The sequence below is a fragment of the Sphaerodactylus townsendi genome, linkage group LG08 (assembly GCF_021028975.2).
Source record: "Sphaerodactylus townsendi isolate TG3544 linkage group LG08, MPM_Stown_v2.3, whole genome shotgun sequence".
NCBI classification, from domain to species: Eukaryota; Metazoa; Chordata; class Lepidosauria; order Squamata; family Sphaerodactylidae; genus Sphaerodactylus; species Sphaerodactylus townsendi.
Genome location: NC_059432.1, coordinates 96,085,630 through 96,104,897, shown reverse-complemented (window position 1 = coordinate 96,104,897; position 19,268 = coordinate 96,085,630). Strand labels below are relative to the sequence as shown.

Here is a 19,268-nt window from a genome sequence, read left to right as displayed (position 1 = left end):
AGTCAAGTTTGCCCTGTGCGATAAACAAAACATACACCAAGGTTACTGGGAGGCTAGAGAGCTAACAGCATAAAACACATCGTTTCTTGCTTGTTAAAACAAGCAGCCCTCGCTTTTACTGAAGTTACATGAAAAATATCGATGCTTTCTGAAAGCTGTTTGGGCCAGAGGTTTCCGAAACACGCTGCAAAGACTTTGATTCAGCTGAAATTTTACCATAGAGAAAACTCTCCGGAAGATATTTTGAGCCACCTGCTGTGAGGTTTGATTACAAGTCAATTATTGCTGCAATTTTGTCATGAACGGCTATCCGGCTTTTCTATATCGTAGTCCCCTTGGCAGGGAAAAAAATGAAGCCTATAACACTTTTTAACTGGAATTTACTGGTAATGATCTAGTTAACACAGTCTGGCACCACATGGAAATGATTCTGTGTTGCATACTCAGTCTACTTCTGCACCCTTTTTTCTTCATGGAGACCTCATTTTTCCTTATCATTGGAGAGGTTTTTTTACCATTTTATTAACCAACAGTAGTTATTTATTTATTTATTTATTTATTTATTTATTTATTATGAGATTTATAAGCCGCCTCACCCCCGAAGGGCTCGAGGCGGCTCACAGAAGAGCTGCACATTCAGCAACAATCAATAAAACATCTCAAATACAGAAGTACAGCTTAATTCATTAAAACTTAAAACTTAAAACTTTAAAACTTAATAACAGTTTCAATTACATACTGATTGAGATATCAGAGCGCCCGAACTACAGGCCAATGGAGGGAGGGGATAGGTCGGCCCAAGATGGAAACCAGGGCCCGGCCAGATGGAAAACGGCAGCTTCAGTGGGGGGTGATAGAACCGCGGCCAGCCCCCCCAAAGGCCCGGTGGAATAGCTCAGTCTTGCAGGCCCTGCGGAACTCACCAAGGTCCTGCAGGGCCCGGACAGCTGGAGGTAGAGCATTCCACCAGGCAGGGGCCAGGGCCGTAAAGGCCCTGGCCCGGGTCGAGGCCAGCCGCACCATCGCAGGGCCAGGGATCTCCAGCAGCTCTGCCGCCGCCGAACGCAGTGGCCTGTTTGGGACATAAGGACATATTACTGTCACATATTACTGTCACATAGTTATGCTAGCAGTGGTGGCGAACCTTAGGCACTCCAGATGTTATGGACTTCAATTCCCATCAGCCCCTGCCAGCATGGCCAATTGGAAATGCTGGCAGGGGCTGATGGGAATTGAAGTCCATAACATCTGGAGTGCCAAAGGTTCACCACCACAGTGCTATAGCAATATAACTACTGAAAGGTCTGGAATCCATGCCCTACGAGGAGAGACTTAGGGACCTGGGTATGTTTAGTTTGGCGAAGAGAAGGTTAAGAGGTGACATGATAGCCATGTTGAGATATCTGAAGGGATGTCATGTTGGTGAGGGAACAAGCTCGTTTTCTGCTGCTCCAGAGACCAGGACCAGGAGGAATGAGTTCAAGGTGAAGGAAAAGAGATCCCACCTAAACATCTGGAAAAACTTCCTGATGGTAAGGGCTGTTCAACAGTGGAATGCACTGTGGTGAAGTCACCTCCTTTGGAGGCTTTTAAAAAGAGAGGCTGGATGGCCATCTGTCAGGAGTGCTTTGATTGTGTGTTCCTGCACTTCGATGGGTTGGACTGGATGGCCCTTGGGGTCTGTCCCAACTCTATGATTCTATGATCAATAAAGCCAGCAAAGAGCCTACTGTGGTACATATGAGGAGCAGGCTGCAGACACAAGGACAAACAGGACTGTGTAGGTGGAAAGATGTGAAAATCCACACGTTCCTGTCCACATGGTAAGCAAACCTTCCTTGAGTGATCTTTCCAGAAATATTGCACCAATGCTGGTCTTGGCAGGACAACTGGGTGATCAAGTTGAATTAAAGCAAAGAAGAAAAAGAAGCTGCAGTTTTAGACGAAAACAAAGCAAGCGTGGGTGTTGTGGTTAAGAGTGGCAGATTCTAATTCAGAATACCAGGTTTGATTCCCCTTTCTAATCTGGAGAACTTGATTAGATTCTCCACTCATCCACATGAAGCCTACTGGACAACCTTGAGCCAGTCACAGTTCTCTCAGAACTCTCTCAGACACACCTACCTCACAAGGTTCCTGTTGTGGAAGATGATTATAAGCCACTTTGAGACTCCTTTCAGTAGAGAAAGATGAGATATAAAAACCAACTCTTCTGATTCTTTAAAAAGACAATGTTCTGTTTTCCTTGATTATGAACGTTCTCGTTTTTAAAAAGATCATTTTCTTCCACTGTACTTGTAACTTTAATCCAGTTTATTTTGAGGGGGGGGAAGTGACTCTTAGTGCTAGAAAAGCAATTAAACTCAAAAATAAAATCAAACAAGCCTAGCATCTCTACTACCAGCATTTGATACCAAGAGAGAGGTTACCTCATCCCAAATTTTAAACTTTTTTTCAGTAGAAATTTACTGTTTGTAAAATTTCAATGAAATTTCAGAGATGTATAGGGTTTCTCCACCTCACTGTTCTGAAAGCCTCATTCTTCCAATCTTAATCAAAATAACTCCAGCACTGAGATACCCTCTCGTTTCCGGCTTACAAAATCCACCATAACAGCTCGCAGGGAGTCATTAGGTTTTATCTCATAAATTGCTTGGGAATGGCTCCCTATTACAGATCATGATACCCTTGGGCTGTCCTCACTCATGTCAGGGAGCTATTAAAAGCCTTCTACACACCACAGCTCAATCTAATACATTAATAATGGCTCCATTTTCAAAAAGCTGTTCACTACCTTTTTCCTCCCAACGCAGTCAATGGCTGATGCAGATGTCCGATAACAAAACAAAAAAGATTACTCAGGTTAGAAATGTACGTTCTAATACACTTTGGGGTTTGTTTTTTAAATCAGATTTCCCTTCTTCTCCCCACATCAGGCTTTCCTTGCTATATGTCCAAATTTTTGAATTTCATTGAGAACCAGCGTGGTGTACTCTAATCTAGAGAACTGGGTTTGATTCCCCACTCCTCCACCTGAGCAACAAAGTCTTATCTGGTGGACTGGATTTGTTTTCTTGCTCCTACACATGCAGCCTGCGGGTAACCCTGGGCTAGTTACAGCTCTCTCAGAACCCTCTCAGCCCCACTTACCTCACAAAGTACCTGATGTGGGGAGCGAAAGGGAGTTTGGAAGCTTTCTTAAGACTCCTTACGGTTGAAAAAAGTGAGGTACAAATCTAAACTCTTCTTCTTCTGTGCCTTTCAGATTGTATCCCAGAGGTACAGCACTGAGGAAGGGTGTACATTGACCAGCACTGTGATTTAGGGAGCTGGTTACAGTTCTCTTAGAACTCTCTCAGCTCCACTTACCTCCCAAGGTGTCCATTGTGGGGAGAGGAAAGGAAAGAGTCTGTAAATCGTTTGAGAGAAAAAGTGGGGTATTAATCCAATCCTCCTCCTCCTCCTTCAAAGAGATCTATATGGGGCGAATCCCCACTTGAAATTGCAAGCGGATCCAAACCTGTTCCTTGTGAATCCGTGTTCTCCTCATCGCAGTTTCTCCCTCCCCACCACAGCGAGCACACAGCAGACACTCCCGGGTGCAGGCATCGTTGCAATCCCCACAGCCATGTGATCGCGCTTCATTGCCCTAATCTGATTGGTCAGTGTTCAGTTGGGAGGGACCTGTTAGCCACTTCAGAAACACTACCCATTTTTACCCATTAAAAAACCTGTGCGAACGCTGAAGTGCAACCACTATGAATACTTGTCATTTACAGTAAAGCAACTATTTTCTGAAAGTTTTACCATTAAATCGGTTAACAGGCAACCGTTTACTTGTATTGCACATGCTCAGAAACGTGATCAACCCGGAAGTAGACTGCGCAAGGGTCAAATCAATCTGATTGGCTGCGCGAAATGCACGTCACGCTCTGGGGCGGGGAACAACTCCAGGTTCCAAACCTTGTCCCTCCCCTCAGAACAGCCGTAAACTGTGATAACGGGGCCTGAACCACTTGCATCCAGGTTCTGCCAGAATGTGGATTAACAGGGCGAACGAGCGTCAGAAACTGTTGCTGCCACAGAAGTCATGGGGAGGACGTCGATGAAACCATGTTAGTAAGTGGCCTGAAACCGTGCTAAGGAGGCAGTGGGAATTCGCCCATGGATTGCATTGATAACCCACCACTGCACCCATGGGACTAAAGCGGTTTCCTATCCAGATGTGCTTCTTACATGTGTCATAAGAACATAAGAACAAGCCAGCTGGATCAGACCAGAGTCCATCTAGTCCAGCTCTCTGCGACTAGCAGTGGCCCACCAGGTGCCTTTGGAAGCTCACATGCAGGATGTGAAAGCAATGGCCTTCTGCAGCTGTTGCTCCCGAGCACCTGGACTGTTAAGGCATTTGCAATCTCAGATCAAAGAGGGTCAAGATTGGTAGCCATAAATCAACTTCTCCTTGTCAATTAGATACATGTGAAGAAGGAGGTCTAGCCTTCACAGACTGATGTTTCTTAGATAAAAATCATTCATATTCATAATATATAATTTTTCCCATTTTGTTATTGATGTTCTGTCTTTCTTCTACAATGCATGTGGTTCCCAGGTGCTCCTCCATCTAGACCAGGGGTAGGGAACCTGCGGCTCGAGAGCCACATGCGGCTCTTCTGCCCTTGCACTGCGGCTCCACGAGCTGAGCCGTTGGCCCCATCCTTGCCCGCCCTGCAGGCAGCAGGGCAGGCGCACCAACTGCCCATGGCCGGCTGGGCTGCGCCACGGGCTTCACCTCTCGCCCGCCCCATTGGAGCGGGGCAGGTGTTTTCCCAGCAGCCACTGAGGCTGAGCCACTGGCCCCATCCTTGCCCGCCCTGCAGGCAGCAGGGTGGACACATCCATGCCCTTCTCAGAATGAGCGGAGTAAAAGGTAAAAAAACCCAATATATACAGTTATCTTTATTTTAAATGTCAAAAATTATTTGCGGCTCCAAGTGTTTTCTTTTCCCGTGGAAAATGGGTCCAAGTGGCTCTTTGAGTGTTAAAGGTTCCCTACCCCTGATCTAGACCTATACCAGCTTAATTTCAGCAAGGTCACTTTATGACTGTGGTGCTCAGGAGTAAGGCAGTATGGACCAGTATACAGTACCAGGAAAAAAGCGGCCAATGGTGCTTCCCACTTTCTGCTTTGAGCCCCAGTGAGAAAGATAGTACCAGTAGTAAACTTAAATGACTTTTCCGGGCTGTGAGGCCATGGTCTGGTGGATCTTGTTCCTAACATTTCGCCAGCATCTGTGGCTGGCATCTTCAGAGGTGTATCACAGAGAAAAGTCTGTTTCACATTGTGTCTAGTGAGAACAGAAAGTATATTGTCCATGTCCCAGGGTGGGGAACCAATCATTAAGTGTTTGGGTGGAATCCGCCATGCAAAGACCGAGTGCCCAAATTGCAACCCAAAACCCACTTATTTATCGCAAAGTGCCAACATGGCAATTTAACCTAAATACTGAGGTTTTAGTTTAGAAAAAACAGTTGGCTCCGAGGCACGCGCTACTTGGGAGTAAGCTTGGTGAAGCAACCGTGCAACGCTTCGAATGAGTGAATCATGACCCTAGGAGGGTTTACTCAGAAGCAAGCCCCATTGCCAGCAACCAAGCTTACTCCCAGGTAAAGGATCATGCCCAGGCCAACCTAGATGTGTGTGTGTGCGGGGTGGTGATTTTCTGCCCCCCGCCCACGACAAACTCTGTGCACGCGTGCCCACAGAAAGGGCTCTGAGTGCCACCTCTGGCACCTGTGCCATAGGTTCGCCACCGCTTGTCTAGTTGAGGGTCATGATTACCAACTGAAGATCAATGATTCAGATGTTACTGATGGACAATGACATCCAAGAGCAGTCAATTTGTTATGATCATGTAAGGTTTGCAAGACAGAGGTAGTTTACCATTGCCTGCCTCTGCGTGGCAACCCTGTTCTTTTGTGGTGGTCTCCCATCCTGGTACTAACCGGGGCCAACCCTGCTTAGCTTCTGAGATCTAATGAAATTGGGCTAGCCTAGGCCATCCAGACCAGAAGAAGAAATTACTACAAGCATGAAAATGAAGGTAACTTTGCAAGGGCAATGAGATTTTAATCGCATGGACCTGGTACTGATTCTATATGAGGGGAGTAGTGTACACAAACCAAGAATGCAGCAGTTCTCTGGGTTCTTTCCCAAGACAACTAACTCTCATTTCAGGAGCATTTTCAACCACAGAGACAGTATTTCAACCCTACTCGAGACCTTCAAACCAATTCAGCTTCACTATAAAGTCACTGTTTACAAGCTCCTTAGCAACTTCAAAACACACACCTGGTAGAGCTGTTTGCAACAGCTACGGGGGCTTTTGCATTCCTTTCTGAGAAGAACAAATGACCCTTAACCATTGCTTACTGAATGGATTTCTTTTTCACCTAGAGTATCTGATTTGCAGCTCCACTACTGGCAGCTTCTCAATACATAGCCCCCAACAAATAACGAAACTCCAGAAGCGACGACTGTGGAAATTCCATTTTGGATGATCAGCAGTCGGTAGAAAGTGTGCAGGCCCACCAAGATAGAGCCCTCCCCCCACTGCAAAGAACCAGAAATGGCAGACTAAGCGACATTGTTCTCATGGCGTTGTGTCAGCACTTGTCAGCTCCCCAGGAAACAGCAACCACACAATCTTGTTTGGATGCCAGGATCTGACCTTATCGCTGCACACGCTGCACCTCCGACAATTCCCCCGCCTTTGAATGCCATATGTCTTGCCTGCTCCGGGGAATGCCTTTGCGCTTAGACATTAAAAGTAATCGCAGCATTGACAACTGGAGATTTGACGAATTGCTCTGGGTTTCTCTGACATTCCCCTGTCGAAGCCAAAGGGAACACTAAAGTTTCTGCTGAAGTCAACATTGTGCAGATGCTAATGAGGACACAGTCCTGGTTTTGTGCTTCCAACAGAATGATCTACATCTGTCGGCAATTCTTATGTTGTTGTTTTTAACATTGAGAATCTTAGGCCTTGGGGGGGGGGGGGGGGGGTATTATATGCCACCTTTCTCCCAGTGAGAGGAAGTCAGGTAACCAGATATAACATGTAAAAATAACCACTAATTGAAATTAAGAAGAAGAAGAAGAGTTTGGATTTATATCCCCCCTTTCTCTCCTGCAGGAGACTCAAAGGGGCTTACAATCTCCTTGCCCTTCCCCTCTCACAACAAACACCCTGTGAGGTAGGTGGGGCTGAGAGAGCTCTGAGAAGCTGTGACTAGCCCAAGGTCACCCAGCTGGCATGTGTGGGAGTGCACAGGCTAATCTGAATTCCCCAGATAAGCCTCCACAGCTCAGGTGTCAGAGCTGGGAATCAAACCCGGTTCCTCCAGATTAGATACACGAGCTCTTAACCTCCTACGCCACTGCTGCTCCTTTAACATAATTAACATAAATAATTAAGAACAGATAACTATGACAGCTCCAGAGCCCATTCAAGCACCCCTAAGTTCTTTTAAATAATTGTACCTTGCAGCTGTGCCCAAGGCCCTGAGCGTCAATGCTCCCTGAATTCTTCTGGGAGCATATTCCATAGTAGCCCTCACCAGCTGAGAATATCTTCTCAACAGTTAAGATGGTTTGTATTATTTTCTGAGTCACCAGCAAGCTGGTCTCTGGTTCTAAATAAACAACTTTACATTGCATCTGTAAATACATCTGTAAAGGTTCTATTTACGCAAGCAAGAATGACTCACCCAATTTCCTCCAGGCAATTTAAGCTTAGTATGAACGATGATCACATCAGTGCCATTAAAGTACACTGGTGAACATCCCATTGTGGATGAAGAACACCCTCGCATCATGGATCTCCCCGACCACCTAACCCAGTACCCTTATTGGAGGTGGCCAAGGAAAGATTTCATTCAGAAGGTTAATCACACTAGCCAATACTTTAGACCAGATTATTGATGTGGAGACACCGCATCACCCTTCTTTCTCCCCTTCCAACGTTGCTCATCTGTAAACCAACAAGACTTCAAAGGGACTAGCCATACATACAAAGTGACCTTCTGCAAACCCCACACAACTACCTGTAGCTTATGATGCAGCAGAGACATGCATTGAATGACCGGCATTTCAGTGCAAGAATTATGCTGTCTTAATGCCTCGGATCTCCATGAGTAGGATACAGAACTCCTACCCCAGTTTAGGCAACCCGGTTCACAGAATCCTATGCAATCTCAGCAGATAGCACAATAAGTCCAACATAACTAATCCACTGCAGCTTGAATCCCTTGCAGCGGATTTCCCTACAATGGCAACCTCTAAGCTGGGCTTGAAGTATTCCAGGAATACAACTGATCTCCAGACTACAGAGATCAGTTCTCCTGGATTAAATGGAGACTTCAGAGGGTGGACTCCAAGGACATCCCCGTTGAACTCCTTCACCTGCCCAAACTCCACCAACCCCCAAGCACTGGCCCCCAATTCTCCAAGGCATATTCCCAGCCAGAGTTGGCAACCCTAAATAATGGCACAACGCTAATGGGACCTGTTTCAAGACAGCTCGAGAGTTTCAACTCACCGTATTGGCAGCGTGAGCCCTGAAATCCCTCTGGACATTGGCACATTTGAGATGTTCCACCACTGCATTTCCCTCCATTGAAACAAGTACCGACAGTGCACAAAGCTAAAGAGCAAAGAGAGAGTCAACAAGATAGCAAGGATTAACTTTGGAACACTCTTCCCCCTTTACCACAAGAGTTTTGGTGCCTGGCCAAGACCACCTTTGCACCCGGGCGTACCTTTGCATCCAGTCCCTCTTGGGCAGTGCCTCCCCCCCAGTGGTGGGATCCAAAAATGTTAGTAACAGGTTCCCATGGCGGTGGGATTCAAACAATGGCGTAGCGCCAATGGGACTGGGCGAGGCATGATGGGGGCGTGGTCAGGCATTCTGGGGGCGGGGCATTGCTGGGCAAGGCTGTGGCAAGGGCGCAGCCACTGTGCCGGTCCTTGGGTGGGAAACAAATGCACGCAGGTGCAGGCTGCCACGCACACCGGTGCACCTCCTGATAGACTGCTTCAAGTTCTGCGCACTACTGCTGAGGAGCGGAGGAGGGGCGTAACTAAGGCAAAAATCACGTGGCAAAATCACCAATTAGTAACCCACTCTTGGCACACACAAATAATTAGTAACCTACTCTCGGGAACCTGTGAGAACCTGCTGGATCCCACCTCTGCTCCCCCCTCCTCCTTTTTTATTTAACACCTGCTATTTACCTAACTGTTTTGCCCAAGCCAAATTTTTGGAAATGTGTTGGGGAGGGTCTTATGGGGGAGGGTTGGTTATGTTTTTTTAGCTCCAAGGTGGCAGGGGGTGCACAACGCACCGGGCGCACACCCCTCTGGGGATGTGGCGAGGGCGCTGCAGGGCGGGACAGGGGCGGAGGACGCACCAGTGCACCAGGCGCTTTCCCCCCTGCTACGCCTCTGCTTTTTAGGAGGGTTGGAATGGAGGAGGGGTATGGTTCTTAAAGCAGATTTTATGATGGTTTGAAGATTCTTTTTAATGGTGTTTTATGATTGTACCCTGCCCAGGGACTTTGTGGATGGACAGGAAATCAGTATACAGATAAATAAGCTATAAGATCTGCAAGGTAGGAGTTGGAAAAAAAACATTTATCCGGGAGACTTAACTATCAGTTTGCACAATCTGTTTTCCCAAGGAAACACTGTAGGAGAAATAGCCTGAAAGCAGGGAGCCATCTGTGTCTCCAACATGTCTGCTTCCAAACATGAGCGTCAGAAGCTCAGTGGCAAAACAAGAACCCATGCTGGGCATGGAAAAGGTTCCAGGTTCAATGCTGGCATCTCCAGTTAAAGGACTTTAGGTCAGTGGTGGCGAACCTATGGCACGGGTGCCAGAGGTGGCACTCAGAGCCCTCTCTGTGGCCACATGCACACAGAGTTTGTCATGTGGGGGGGGGAAATCATCCCCCCCGACACACACACACATCTAGGCTGGCCTGGGCCACTGGACTTGATGTGCGTGCACCTCAGTGAGCAGGGAAGACTCGGCTGGCGGGCCTGGTGCCTGTGCTCCAGGTAACTGCTGTCCGGGCGGGGGGGGGGGGGGGCAAGGTGGCAGAGATGCTAGAGAGGCACAGGGTGGCACATCTGGAACTTGCTGGAGGCTACAGCAGGCTGGCCCCTGCTCGAGGGGGTTATTCAGGTTAAATTGCTGCATTGGCACTTTGAGATAAATAAGTGGGTTTTGGGTTGCAATTTGGGCACTTGGTCTTGAAAAGGTTCACCATCACTGCTTTAGGTGGAAGCTTTTAGGAAAGACCTTTCTCTGCCATGACCCTAAAGAGGTGCTACCTGCTAGTACAGGTCCTACGGAGCGAGAAGAATCAATGGTCTGATTTCACACATGGCAGCTTCGTAGACATTGAAACACATGTGTAGCTTTCACAACTAATTTTTAATGAGTAACTTGAAGAGAGCATCTAAAGCAGGATTTCTTAATATGGCTCATGGTGCCTGCTAAGCATTTTTGGAAAGTCGGAAGGGTTAGATGAGGCTTTCACCCAACAGGGTCTCTGATTGGCTATGCGGGGGTTTTCAAAGTCGCTTCAGCAGCAGATGCGGACACAGCAAAGGATCTGCGCTGTATGACTGGAGATAAGCTGTGTGCGTATGCAGGAAAATATTCTTAAACAATATGTTCATTTTAAAAGGCAGCCTGTGAAACAGATCTTATTCAAGACTTACTATTCAAGTTATACATAACCGCACTCCCTAAGATTAATTTAAAACATTTTGAGGTAGGAAATAAAATGTTTCCTCCATGGAGGTCCGCATTGTGTTTACCCCAAAACGTTTTATTTCCACCCTCAAAACATTTTAAATGAATCCCTGTTTAAAACAATTCTCGGCCGAGTCATTTTGAAAATGTCTTCAGTCGCTGTGTGATCTATTGACTTTGTTTCCATGCTTCTCTGCTTCCCTGAACTTCCTCCTCGGTGCCATTTTCTGAAATCATTCAGTTCCCCCTCGCTTGTTTATTTGGAGCATTTCTCTGTTTGTTCCTTTATTTGGGGAGGGGGGCAATCTTTGACGCATCAGGTATACAAGGAGTCTAGACTGCAGTGGGTGAGAACAAAAAGGGGGACTGAAAATGGTTTACAGATGTTTGACAAACATTTTAGGAGATTTGTGTGGAAGAGACCTCAGCCTCTTGTGGCAGCCATTTTGTGTGGAAGAGACCTCAGCCTCTTGTGGCAGCCATTTTTTGTGGAAGAGACCTCAGCCTCTTGTGGCAGCCATTTTGTGTGGAAGAGACCTCAGCCTCTCGTGGCAGCCATTTTGGGGTTGGACCCACAAGCCACTGTCAGAATTCCAAAGATACCCACAGGCTCCAAAAGGTTGGGGACCTTGATCTAAAAATATGTTCTCATTTAAAGAGATATGAGAAGTAGACTCAATACTGGACAACCCAAAACTTACCATGCAGGCATCCAGCTTCATCATCCATTTTCCTGCCCCAGCCAGGACAACATTTGAAGACGGTGTGATGTTCCATACTGTACACTTGCTTATAGATGGTATAGTAGCCTGTCCTAAAAAATAATTCAGCAAAAGGGGTAAATAATTGTCCAAGTTGTTTAAAAAAACATTTCTCTTCACAATGAGAGCAGGTAGAAACGTACATCTTTTTACATTTTGTTCCAAAGAGATGCCTTTCTCCTTAAATCTCCACATCAAGAGGGGCTAGACTAGAGGCTTACAGTTTTCACAACGAAAGCTTGGAATTCAAAGAACCTGATAGATTGTTATAAGATTATAAGGATGTTCAGTAGCTGATTGGGGAGAAAAAACTGAAAAAGCCCTCAGTGGCATGGAGAAAAGGTTGGATATTGCTGGGGAACTAGACCAGGGTAAACACAGGGAGCCTGCTGCAAGGGAAGTCCCACTGCCCCCATGCTGTTAACAGCAGCTGCAGTAACAATGGGGAAAATGGATAAGCTCATTCTCATATGGAGAAAAACCTTAGAGGAAAACTGTGAAGACAAGAGTGAATCTGGTTTTCTCCTCAATAGAACGGGTTACAGCAGTGGTGGCGAACCTATGGCACAGGTGCCAGAGGTGGCACTCAGAGCCCTCTCTGTGGGCACGTGCAAACAGAGTGCCCCCCACACACACATCTAGGCTGGCCTGGGCCGCTGGGCTCGATTATTAGCATTAAACATAAGACCTAGTTTTGGGGAAGCAGTGTAGGCAACCCTGTCAAGTGCTGTTAAACCCCACTGATTTTCATGTGAAGAACTGAAGCACGATCCTATAACTGGGAGTAAGCTCAGTTGCTGGCAATGGGGCTTGCTTCTGAGTAAACCCTCCTTGGGTCGTGATTCACCTGTTGAAAGAGTGGCACAGTTGCTTCAAAGCAAAGCCATCGACTACCACCAAGCTTACTCCCGAGTAACACACGCCTCTGAGCCAACCGTTGTTTCTAAACTAAAACAGTATTCAGGTTAAATTGCCATGTTGGCACTTTGCGATAAATAAGTGGGTTCTGGGTTGCAATTTGGGCACTCGGTCTCAAAAAGGTTCGCCATCACTGTCATGTTATGTACTAATAAGCCTACACCTGGACAATGCACTTAAACATGTCCATGAACACACAGGAAAGGGATGCACTTGTGTCCCCAGCCTGTATAATACAACCTTACAGGAAAAGTGAAATAAGCAGCAAGAGGCCACCAAGTAGACAACTGAACGGCAAAGTGTTCCTTATTCTTTAAAACCCGAATTCAGTTTGTACACTTGCCCTGAGATGGGAAACTATGACTATTATTTCTTCACAAGTTTGCATTGCATTCTTGCACGAAGGAGGTCAACCTTTTCTATGCTGCACTCTCTTATCTATGCTGCCAAATAAAAAACATGAGCAGCTATTTCAAAATCCTCACATTTGTAGAACACAATGGTCAAGAACTAATTGTATGGAATTGGGGTTTTTTTCTGGCCAGTGAAAATAGAGTTTGGTAAAAGTCAAGATTTAAGGTGAGATATTAAGCCTAATTTTTTGTGGGGGGGGGGAAGGGGAGGATATGCAAGAAACAAGATTTCCTAATCATGAACAATGACCCCAAAATGGGTTCAATGAGTGGGGTTCCAAGGGATGAATAAATCCTGGATGGTCTAGGTCAGGGGTCCCCAAACTATGGCCCGGGGGCCAAATGTGGCCCCCTGAAGGCATTTATCCGGCCCGCCAGGCATGGCGGCGATGGCTCCATTCATGTGCAGTGGGGGCTCGAGGGAGAGGAGGAACCGGCCCCAACGGCTGTTGATTGCAATTACATGATGGCACCCCCAAATCTCCATGAATTTTCTGACCCAGAGTTGGAAACCTTACACGTGGCAACTCCTGCTCCGCCCTTCCCTCTCGGCTACTCCATGTGTTGCTCTCAGGCTTTCTGTTCTGCCTCACTCCCATTGGCATCAGCCAGGCTGGTGAATCGCTTGCTGGTTGATAGGGAGGAAGGACCCAGGAAGATACCTAATCATGGGTTAGATGGAATGCTTCATTTGGGAAAGTTCTGCTTTTTTTTTTACAGGAGAAGGTATTCCACAGCCTCCCCAACAATATTTGGAGCCCACCCTGTACTTGACATACTTTGGTCACTGTTCTAAAAACAGACCATGACAGAAAGGCTGAAAGGTGAAATCAAACATTTTACAATCATTTGTGAATAGGAATTTGTTCATAGTTTTTTTTAGTCCGGCCCTCCAACAGTCTGAGGGACAGTGAACTGGCCCCCTGTTTAAAAAGTTTGGGGACCCCTGGTCTAGGTTAATATCACAGGGATCCAATTCTATACTTATTCATCCAGCATACACATTGTGGGTTTCATGCTGTTTAAACATGTGCTAGGGTCACCACTGATACGACTGCTGTTGTAAAAGTTAATGGCTAAAACAATAAAATTTTATTGCTCATCTGTCTGCCTTGGTATTTCTACATTCATCCTATGTAGCACTTCTGTGCCACGGAAAACCGACTGTTTTCCAATTAACAAAAGCTTCCCTACCTGTTACCCTGGGGGAGATACATACTTCAACAGGCTAATGCAAGAAATCCACAAAAAATACATACAACTGTTATCAGGTGTATTTCTTCATAGGAAGTCTGTCCATTCTATATTCTGTGCAAAAGTTACTTTACTTCTGTGGGAATGATTTTAGAGTTTCTGCTACTATCATAATTTTTAATAATTAAAATCAAAAATCAAAGAAGTAATCAGAAGAAGGGAAAGCAGGAAGCAATTGCACTTTCATCTAACCTGGTTGGATGCCACTCCAACCAAGAACACCCCCCTTGTTACCCTAAATGGTGGAGTCTGCCCCTTTTGAGAGTGGGGAATTGGTAGGACTTTGCTTAGCAAGAGGCAGGGTAATCTTGAGATCTTTTCTGTCTAGGTCTACAAAAATCAGTTTTCATAAGAAATCCGCAGGAGAACAGTATCAAAGTTTAACAATTTTATAAGAAAATACACAAGCACACGATCAAAGCAGCAGAGAATTCACACAGTCCTAAGTTGTATATAGAATTGAGGGGTTAGGTTTGGAGATAGGTAGAGGGTTTCAGGAATTCTTAGGGGTGATACTTTACTAGATCCTGAAGAGACTTTGGGTCCGAGAACAGAGTTAGCTGCCTGCACCAAACAACGGTGGAAGGAAAAGACAATATGTTGGGGACAGAATCAACCAGACAGAGTGGTGTCCTAGGAAGATTCTGAACATTGGGTGCTGGGTCAGGAGGCTAGTTATAAGGAGAAATGGGCCCTCATATTACGCAAAGTGACCCTGATCTCCCAGGACAAAGATGATCCTGGTTCTCCAGGAAGAACACAAGAGAGGCGTGTACTTGGGTACTCAAGTTCAGTGTTTGATTAGTTAAAATTAATGGTTGACACTTGGCTTAATGAGAGAGCCCAAAGACAGAGGGAAGCTGATCTAATCACAGCTCTTTAGACAATGCTGAATCCGCCGGGGATCGGGCGGTATATAAATTGAAAAAATAAATAAATAAATAAAAATAAAAATGAAAGTAATCCTTGTGAGAGATTAGAAATAAGATTAGTATTGCCGGAACTCCTTGATGAGTTCATATTAACATGTCCTACAGAGGCAAGTAGATCAGAGCTGGACATGGGTGTATCTATTTAAAATGGCATCTGTGGTTAACCCAGGTACTGTACACACACACACTCCACACACACAGCTGCACCCCACCCTCCGGTGGGTATGAGGCGCAGCTGAAGACTGGCGAGCCAGGCTCACCCCACCCACAATCTCCACATGGAGTTTTGAATGAGGCCAGCCAGGATCACCTCACCCCCATGGCTGAAAAGGAGGATAAAATGTAATAAACATACACATAAAGATTGTGCATTACCTTCTCTCATGGCTTATGCACCACCTCTGAGATCCACAACCCTGCTTCCACGTTTTCACAAAACGGGTGAAGGCTTGAACACAAGGCTGCTGATGTGTCACCATTGCCAGTTCTTGTTCAGAACACACATTTGGCCTGGAATTTAGAAGAAGAAAGAGTGAATCAGTGCCACAACACCAGGTAATCAGGAACAGCATCCAGCAGACCAACATAATGCATTTATGAACCCAGGAAACTGCTTATACTGAATCAATCCATTGGTCCATCAAGTTCCACCTACTCAGAATGGCTACAGCTCTCTGGAGTCTAAGGCAGAAGTCTTTCACATGACCTACTACCAGATCCTTTCAACTGGAGATGCCAAGAATTGAACCTGGGACCTTTGCATTGCCAAGTTGGTGATCTAACACTGAGGAGCAGCTCTTCCCTTATCCAGTGATACCCTTATTCACTTAGTCCTCCACTAGCCCATATCATATTTTGATCACCTAAACTCTGGATCCCATTCCAGCTTTCCAACCACTGCATCAGTAGCTTTTATTCGATGACATTCCCATGTTCAGTTGCTAAAACACGTAGGAGTGGGGAAACAAATCCAGTTCATTAGATAAGAGTCTGCCACTCAGGTGGAGGAGTGAGAAAGCAAACCTAGTTCTCCAAATTAGAGTCCACTGTCTTTAACCACTACACATGCTGGCTTCCTGTTTCTTTTATTGTTCATTCAACCAGGTTCATTCAATCATGAACAGCCACCAAGAGACCATGCATGAGCAACCAGTAGAAAGCTGGCTATTTCGTAAAAGTCTATGCATTTGCCCCTGAGCGTTCCCATATTTCTACCATGACAGCCAAAAATTTAGCAATTCTGTACGTAACCCATCCATCTTCATTTAACAGTAACCTAGTAGTCTCTGCAGCTAGAGAGGTCAAGGTATCATGGGATGCCATCCTGGTGGTGACAGTCTCATGCAAACATTCCAATGAAGACACATGTTTGGAAACAAGCAAGGATAATTGCCAAAGTGCCTGAAACACCTATCTGATACATGGATGATCCAAATGATGTGTGGGAAGGAAAAATTGTTTGCAGAAGAGCAACACCCATGACTTACTAGGCTCAGTCTCCCAGCTACTGCCTAATATTTGCCTCCAGGGAAGCTACTTTTAGAGGCAGAAGAATGGAACACCCTGGCTGTAGGGCGATTGCTGCTGTTCACTGGATTAACACTTCCTCCCATTTGGAAGGCAAAAGCAAAGATCAGGCGAGTTTAATGGCAGCAAGATCGACGTCCTCAGCGAGAGGCACAGAGATTAGGCGGCAGCATCTGCTCCCTCGAGGAGGATCAAGCTAGTTGGTGGGCTGTTCTGTAGATATTAAATGCATTATTTCAACTTCGGCAGAAGCATTTCCTTAACACTCGCATTGAGGAAAGGGGTGTCCGCTTATGTCACATTTACAGACGTGACTGCAGTGGAAGTGCGATTAATCCCCCTGCCGCAAGAAAGCCGTTGTGCCCTCCAGTTCTCTAAGCAGAAAGAAGTCAAATGGTGATACAGGGCTTACAGGGACTTAAAGGACAGAGGTAGAATACCATCTTCGCATGCAAAAGGCCCCATGGTCCAGCTGCTGACATCCTCAAGCTAACGGGTTTCAGGAAGATGGACTGAGAGCCTAAACATTACAAACAGCATGAGTTTGCTAAGAGGACTGGCAGCAGTTCTCAGAAGCACCTCACGAGTAAAAGCACTGATTTGGATCAGAACCTCTGTGTGAAAATCCTGATCTTCTCCACTGTGCTCCTTTTGACTGCTGAAAAGGCCTGGAGTGGCGGGTTTTATGGGGTTCCATTTTTTCTCCAATGGATGGATGGGGTACTCTTTTTTGGGACCCCATAAAATTGGACTTCCTGGCCCAATCTTCACCAAATTTGGGGTCCCTAGTAAGGAGAGTCACTTGCCCATATGCTGCAAATTTGGGGCCTCTGGCTCAGCACAAAGCTTCCCCAGAGCCCTGCAAAGATCCCCCTAGGGCTGTGGTGGCGAACCTTTGGCACTCCAGATGTTATGGACTACAATTCCCATCAGACTGATGGGAATTGTAGACCATGAACACCTGGAATGCCAAAGGTTCGCCACCACGGCCCTAGGGTAAAAGGAACCTGAAAAAGCCAGAACCTCCACCTGGCCTTCCACTCAATTGTATTTTTTTCAGATTTGCCTATTCAGCTCCATTGAAATGATACCTCTTTTTCAGTGTAGCATATCCGAACCTACATCCCTACTCTTAACTCCAGGTTGGTTCCAAAGGTGCCATTCTGCAAGTGGGTGAGATTGGCAACCACCCGTTCATGCACATTCTCTGGGGCGGCTCTCACCTTGTACAGCAACCCGCATTGTTGATTGGATAGCATAGTCATGGCTTTCTGCATTTTATAATCTGCCTGGCGTCCCAGCTAGAAAAGTGAACAGCAAATAAACAGCCAGCTTTCCACCTTCCAATTCCAGCGGCAAACTAACTCCAGTCTCACTTATCTGCAGTATCCCCTTCAAAACGTAAAGGACAGAAATTTCCAGCGACAACATATAACACATACAAAAGAAAGCTTCAGTGTTAAATATATTTTCTTGGCTCCGAACAGCACTGAAGGTGACAGCCCCCGATTGCGGTTAAGAGTCTCTCACTATCAACTAGAGTTCTTCAGAAATGGAACAGAAAGAACACTATCAAAATAACATCCCCAGAGTATCAGATCAGTCTAATAAACATAAGGCGAGTTAGCATTTGATACACAGATAAAACATGAACACTTATAAATGTGAAATGGCCGTAATAGACTGAAAGCTCAATAGCTTAATTGCCCAACGCCTCTGGGGACTACAGCGGTGGGGAAACAGCCTTTAAACACCATTCGATCTAGTACGTTGTTATCCTGTTCTCAGGTCTTCTTAGAACATCCCTATGAGGTAGAACATCCCTACCTCCCTATGAGGTAGTTGCCTCTGGAGGCCACAGTGGTGGAGAAACTGCCTTTAAATACCACTCAATCTAGTACATTGTTATCCTTTTCTCAGATCTTCACAGTGGTGGCAAACCTTTGGCACTCCAGATGTTATGGACTACAATTCCCATTATTTATTTATTTATTTATTTATTTATTTATTTATTTATTTATTATTCCACTTTTATACCGCCCTCCCCCGAAGGGCTCAGGGCGGTTCACAACATTAAATAAAACAGTGGATATGTTAAAAGTTAAAACAATTTAAAAGCAGCATCCAATTGGCCATGCTGGCAGGGGCTGATGGGAATTGTAGTTCATAACATCTGGAGTGCCAAAGGTTCGCCACCACGGTCTTAGAACATCTACTATGAGGTAGACCAGTGATCTCAGAGGCCAAAAGAGGATTTGAACCCTGTCTCCAAGATAACAGTCCAACTTTCTCACCACTACATCATTTTTTTTTATCACTGAATGACATTCCCACATGCAGCTACTAGCAACGAACGGATAAAAGGTATCAAATATGAATGCACGAATGTAGTTTTGAAAGCAAAACCTGGCATCTATTAATCTCCATAACATTGTGTCATCTCTTCAGCTGAATGTCTAAAAATTAGCCACAAGACTCTCTGTAATAAAGGGAGTGCATTGGGAGCAGGGAGGAAGAATGAATGATGGTTATTTTCAAATACATAAAACCACCATGATGTTTTATAAGTATTTCCAGCACGAACAGCAGAAAACAGTTTACATCAAAATGTCTGCTTGGGATCAAATTCCACATTCAGCTTTC

At 45.7% G+C, this 19,268-nt stretch overlaps 1 protein-coding gene across 5 annotated transcripts in view; it reads right to left on the bottom strand.

Moving 5' to 3' along the window:
• The window catches only part of LOC125438244 (multiple epidermal growth factor-like domains protein 6), a 281,987-nt gene that overhangs the window by 248,279 nt on the left and 14,440 nt on the right, over nt 1–19,268 (bottom strand). For 4 of the 5 annotated variants that reach the window (XR_007245317.1, XR_007245318.1, XM_048506532.1 and 1 more), the window contains 3 exons: nt 15,474–15,608; nt 11,522–11,634; nt 8,598–8,702 (listed from right to left, as the gene is read on the bottom strand). Coding sequence is in view for 3 of the 5 variants with exons in the window: in XM_048506532.1 (XP_048362489.1) it covers nt 8,598–8,702; nt 11,522–11,634; nt 15,474–15,608 (353 nt within the window). In the remaining 2 variants the exon portion in view is untranslated. Of the gene's footprint in view, nt 1–8,597; nt 8,703–11,521; nt 11,635–15,473; nt 15,609–17,848; nt 17,917–19,268 lie in introns of those variants that run through there. The other variant, XM_048506533.1, reaches the window with a different exon arrangement.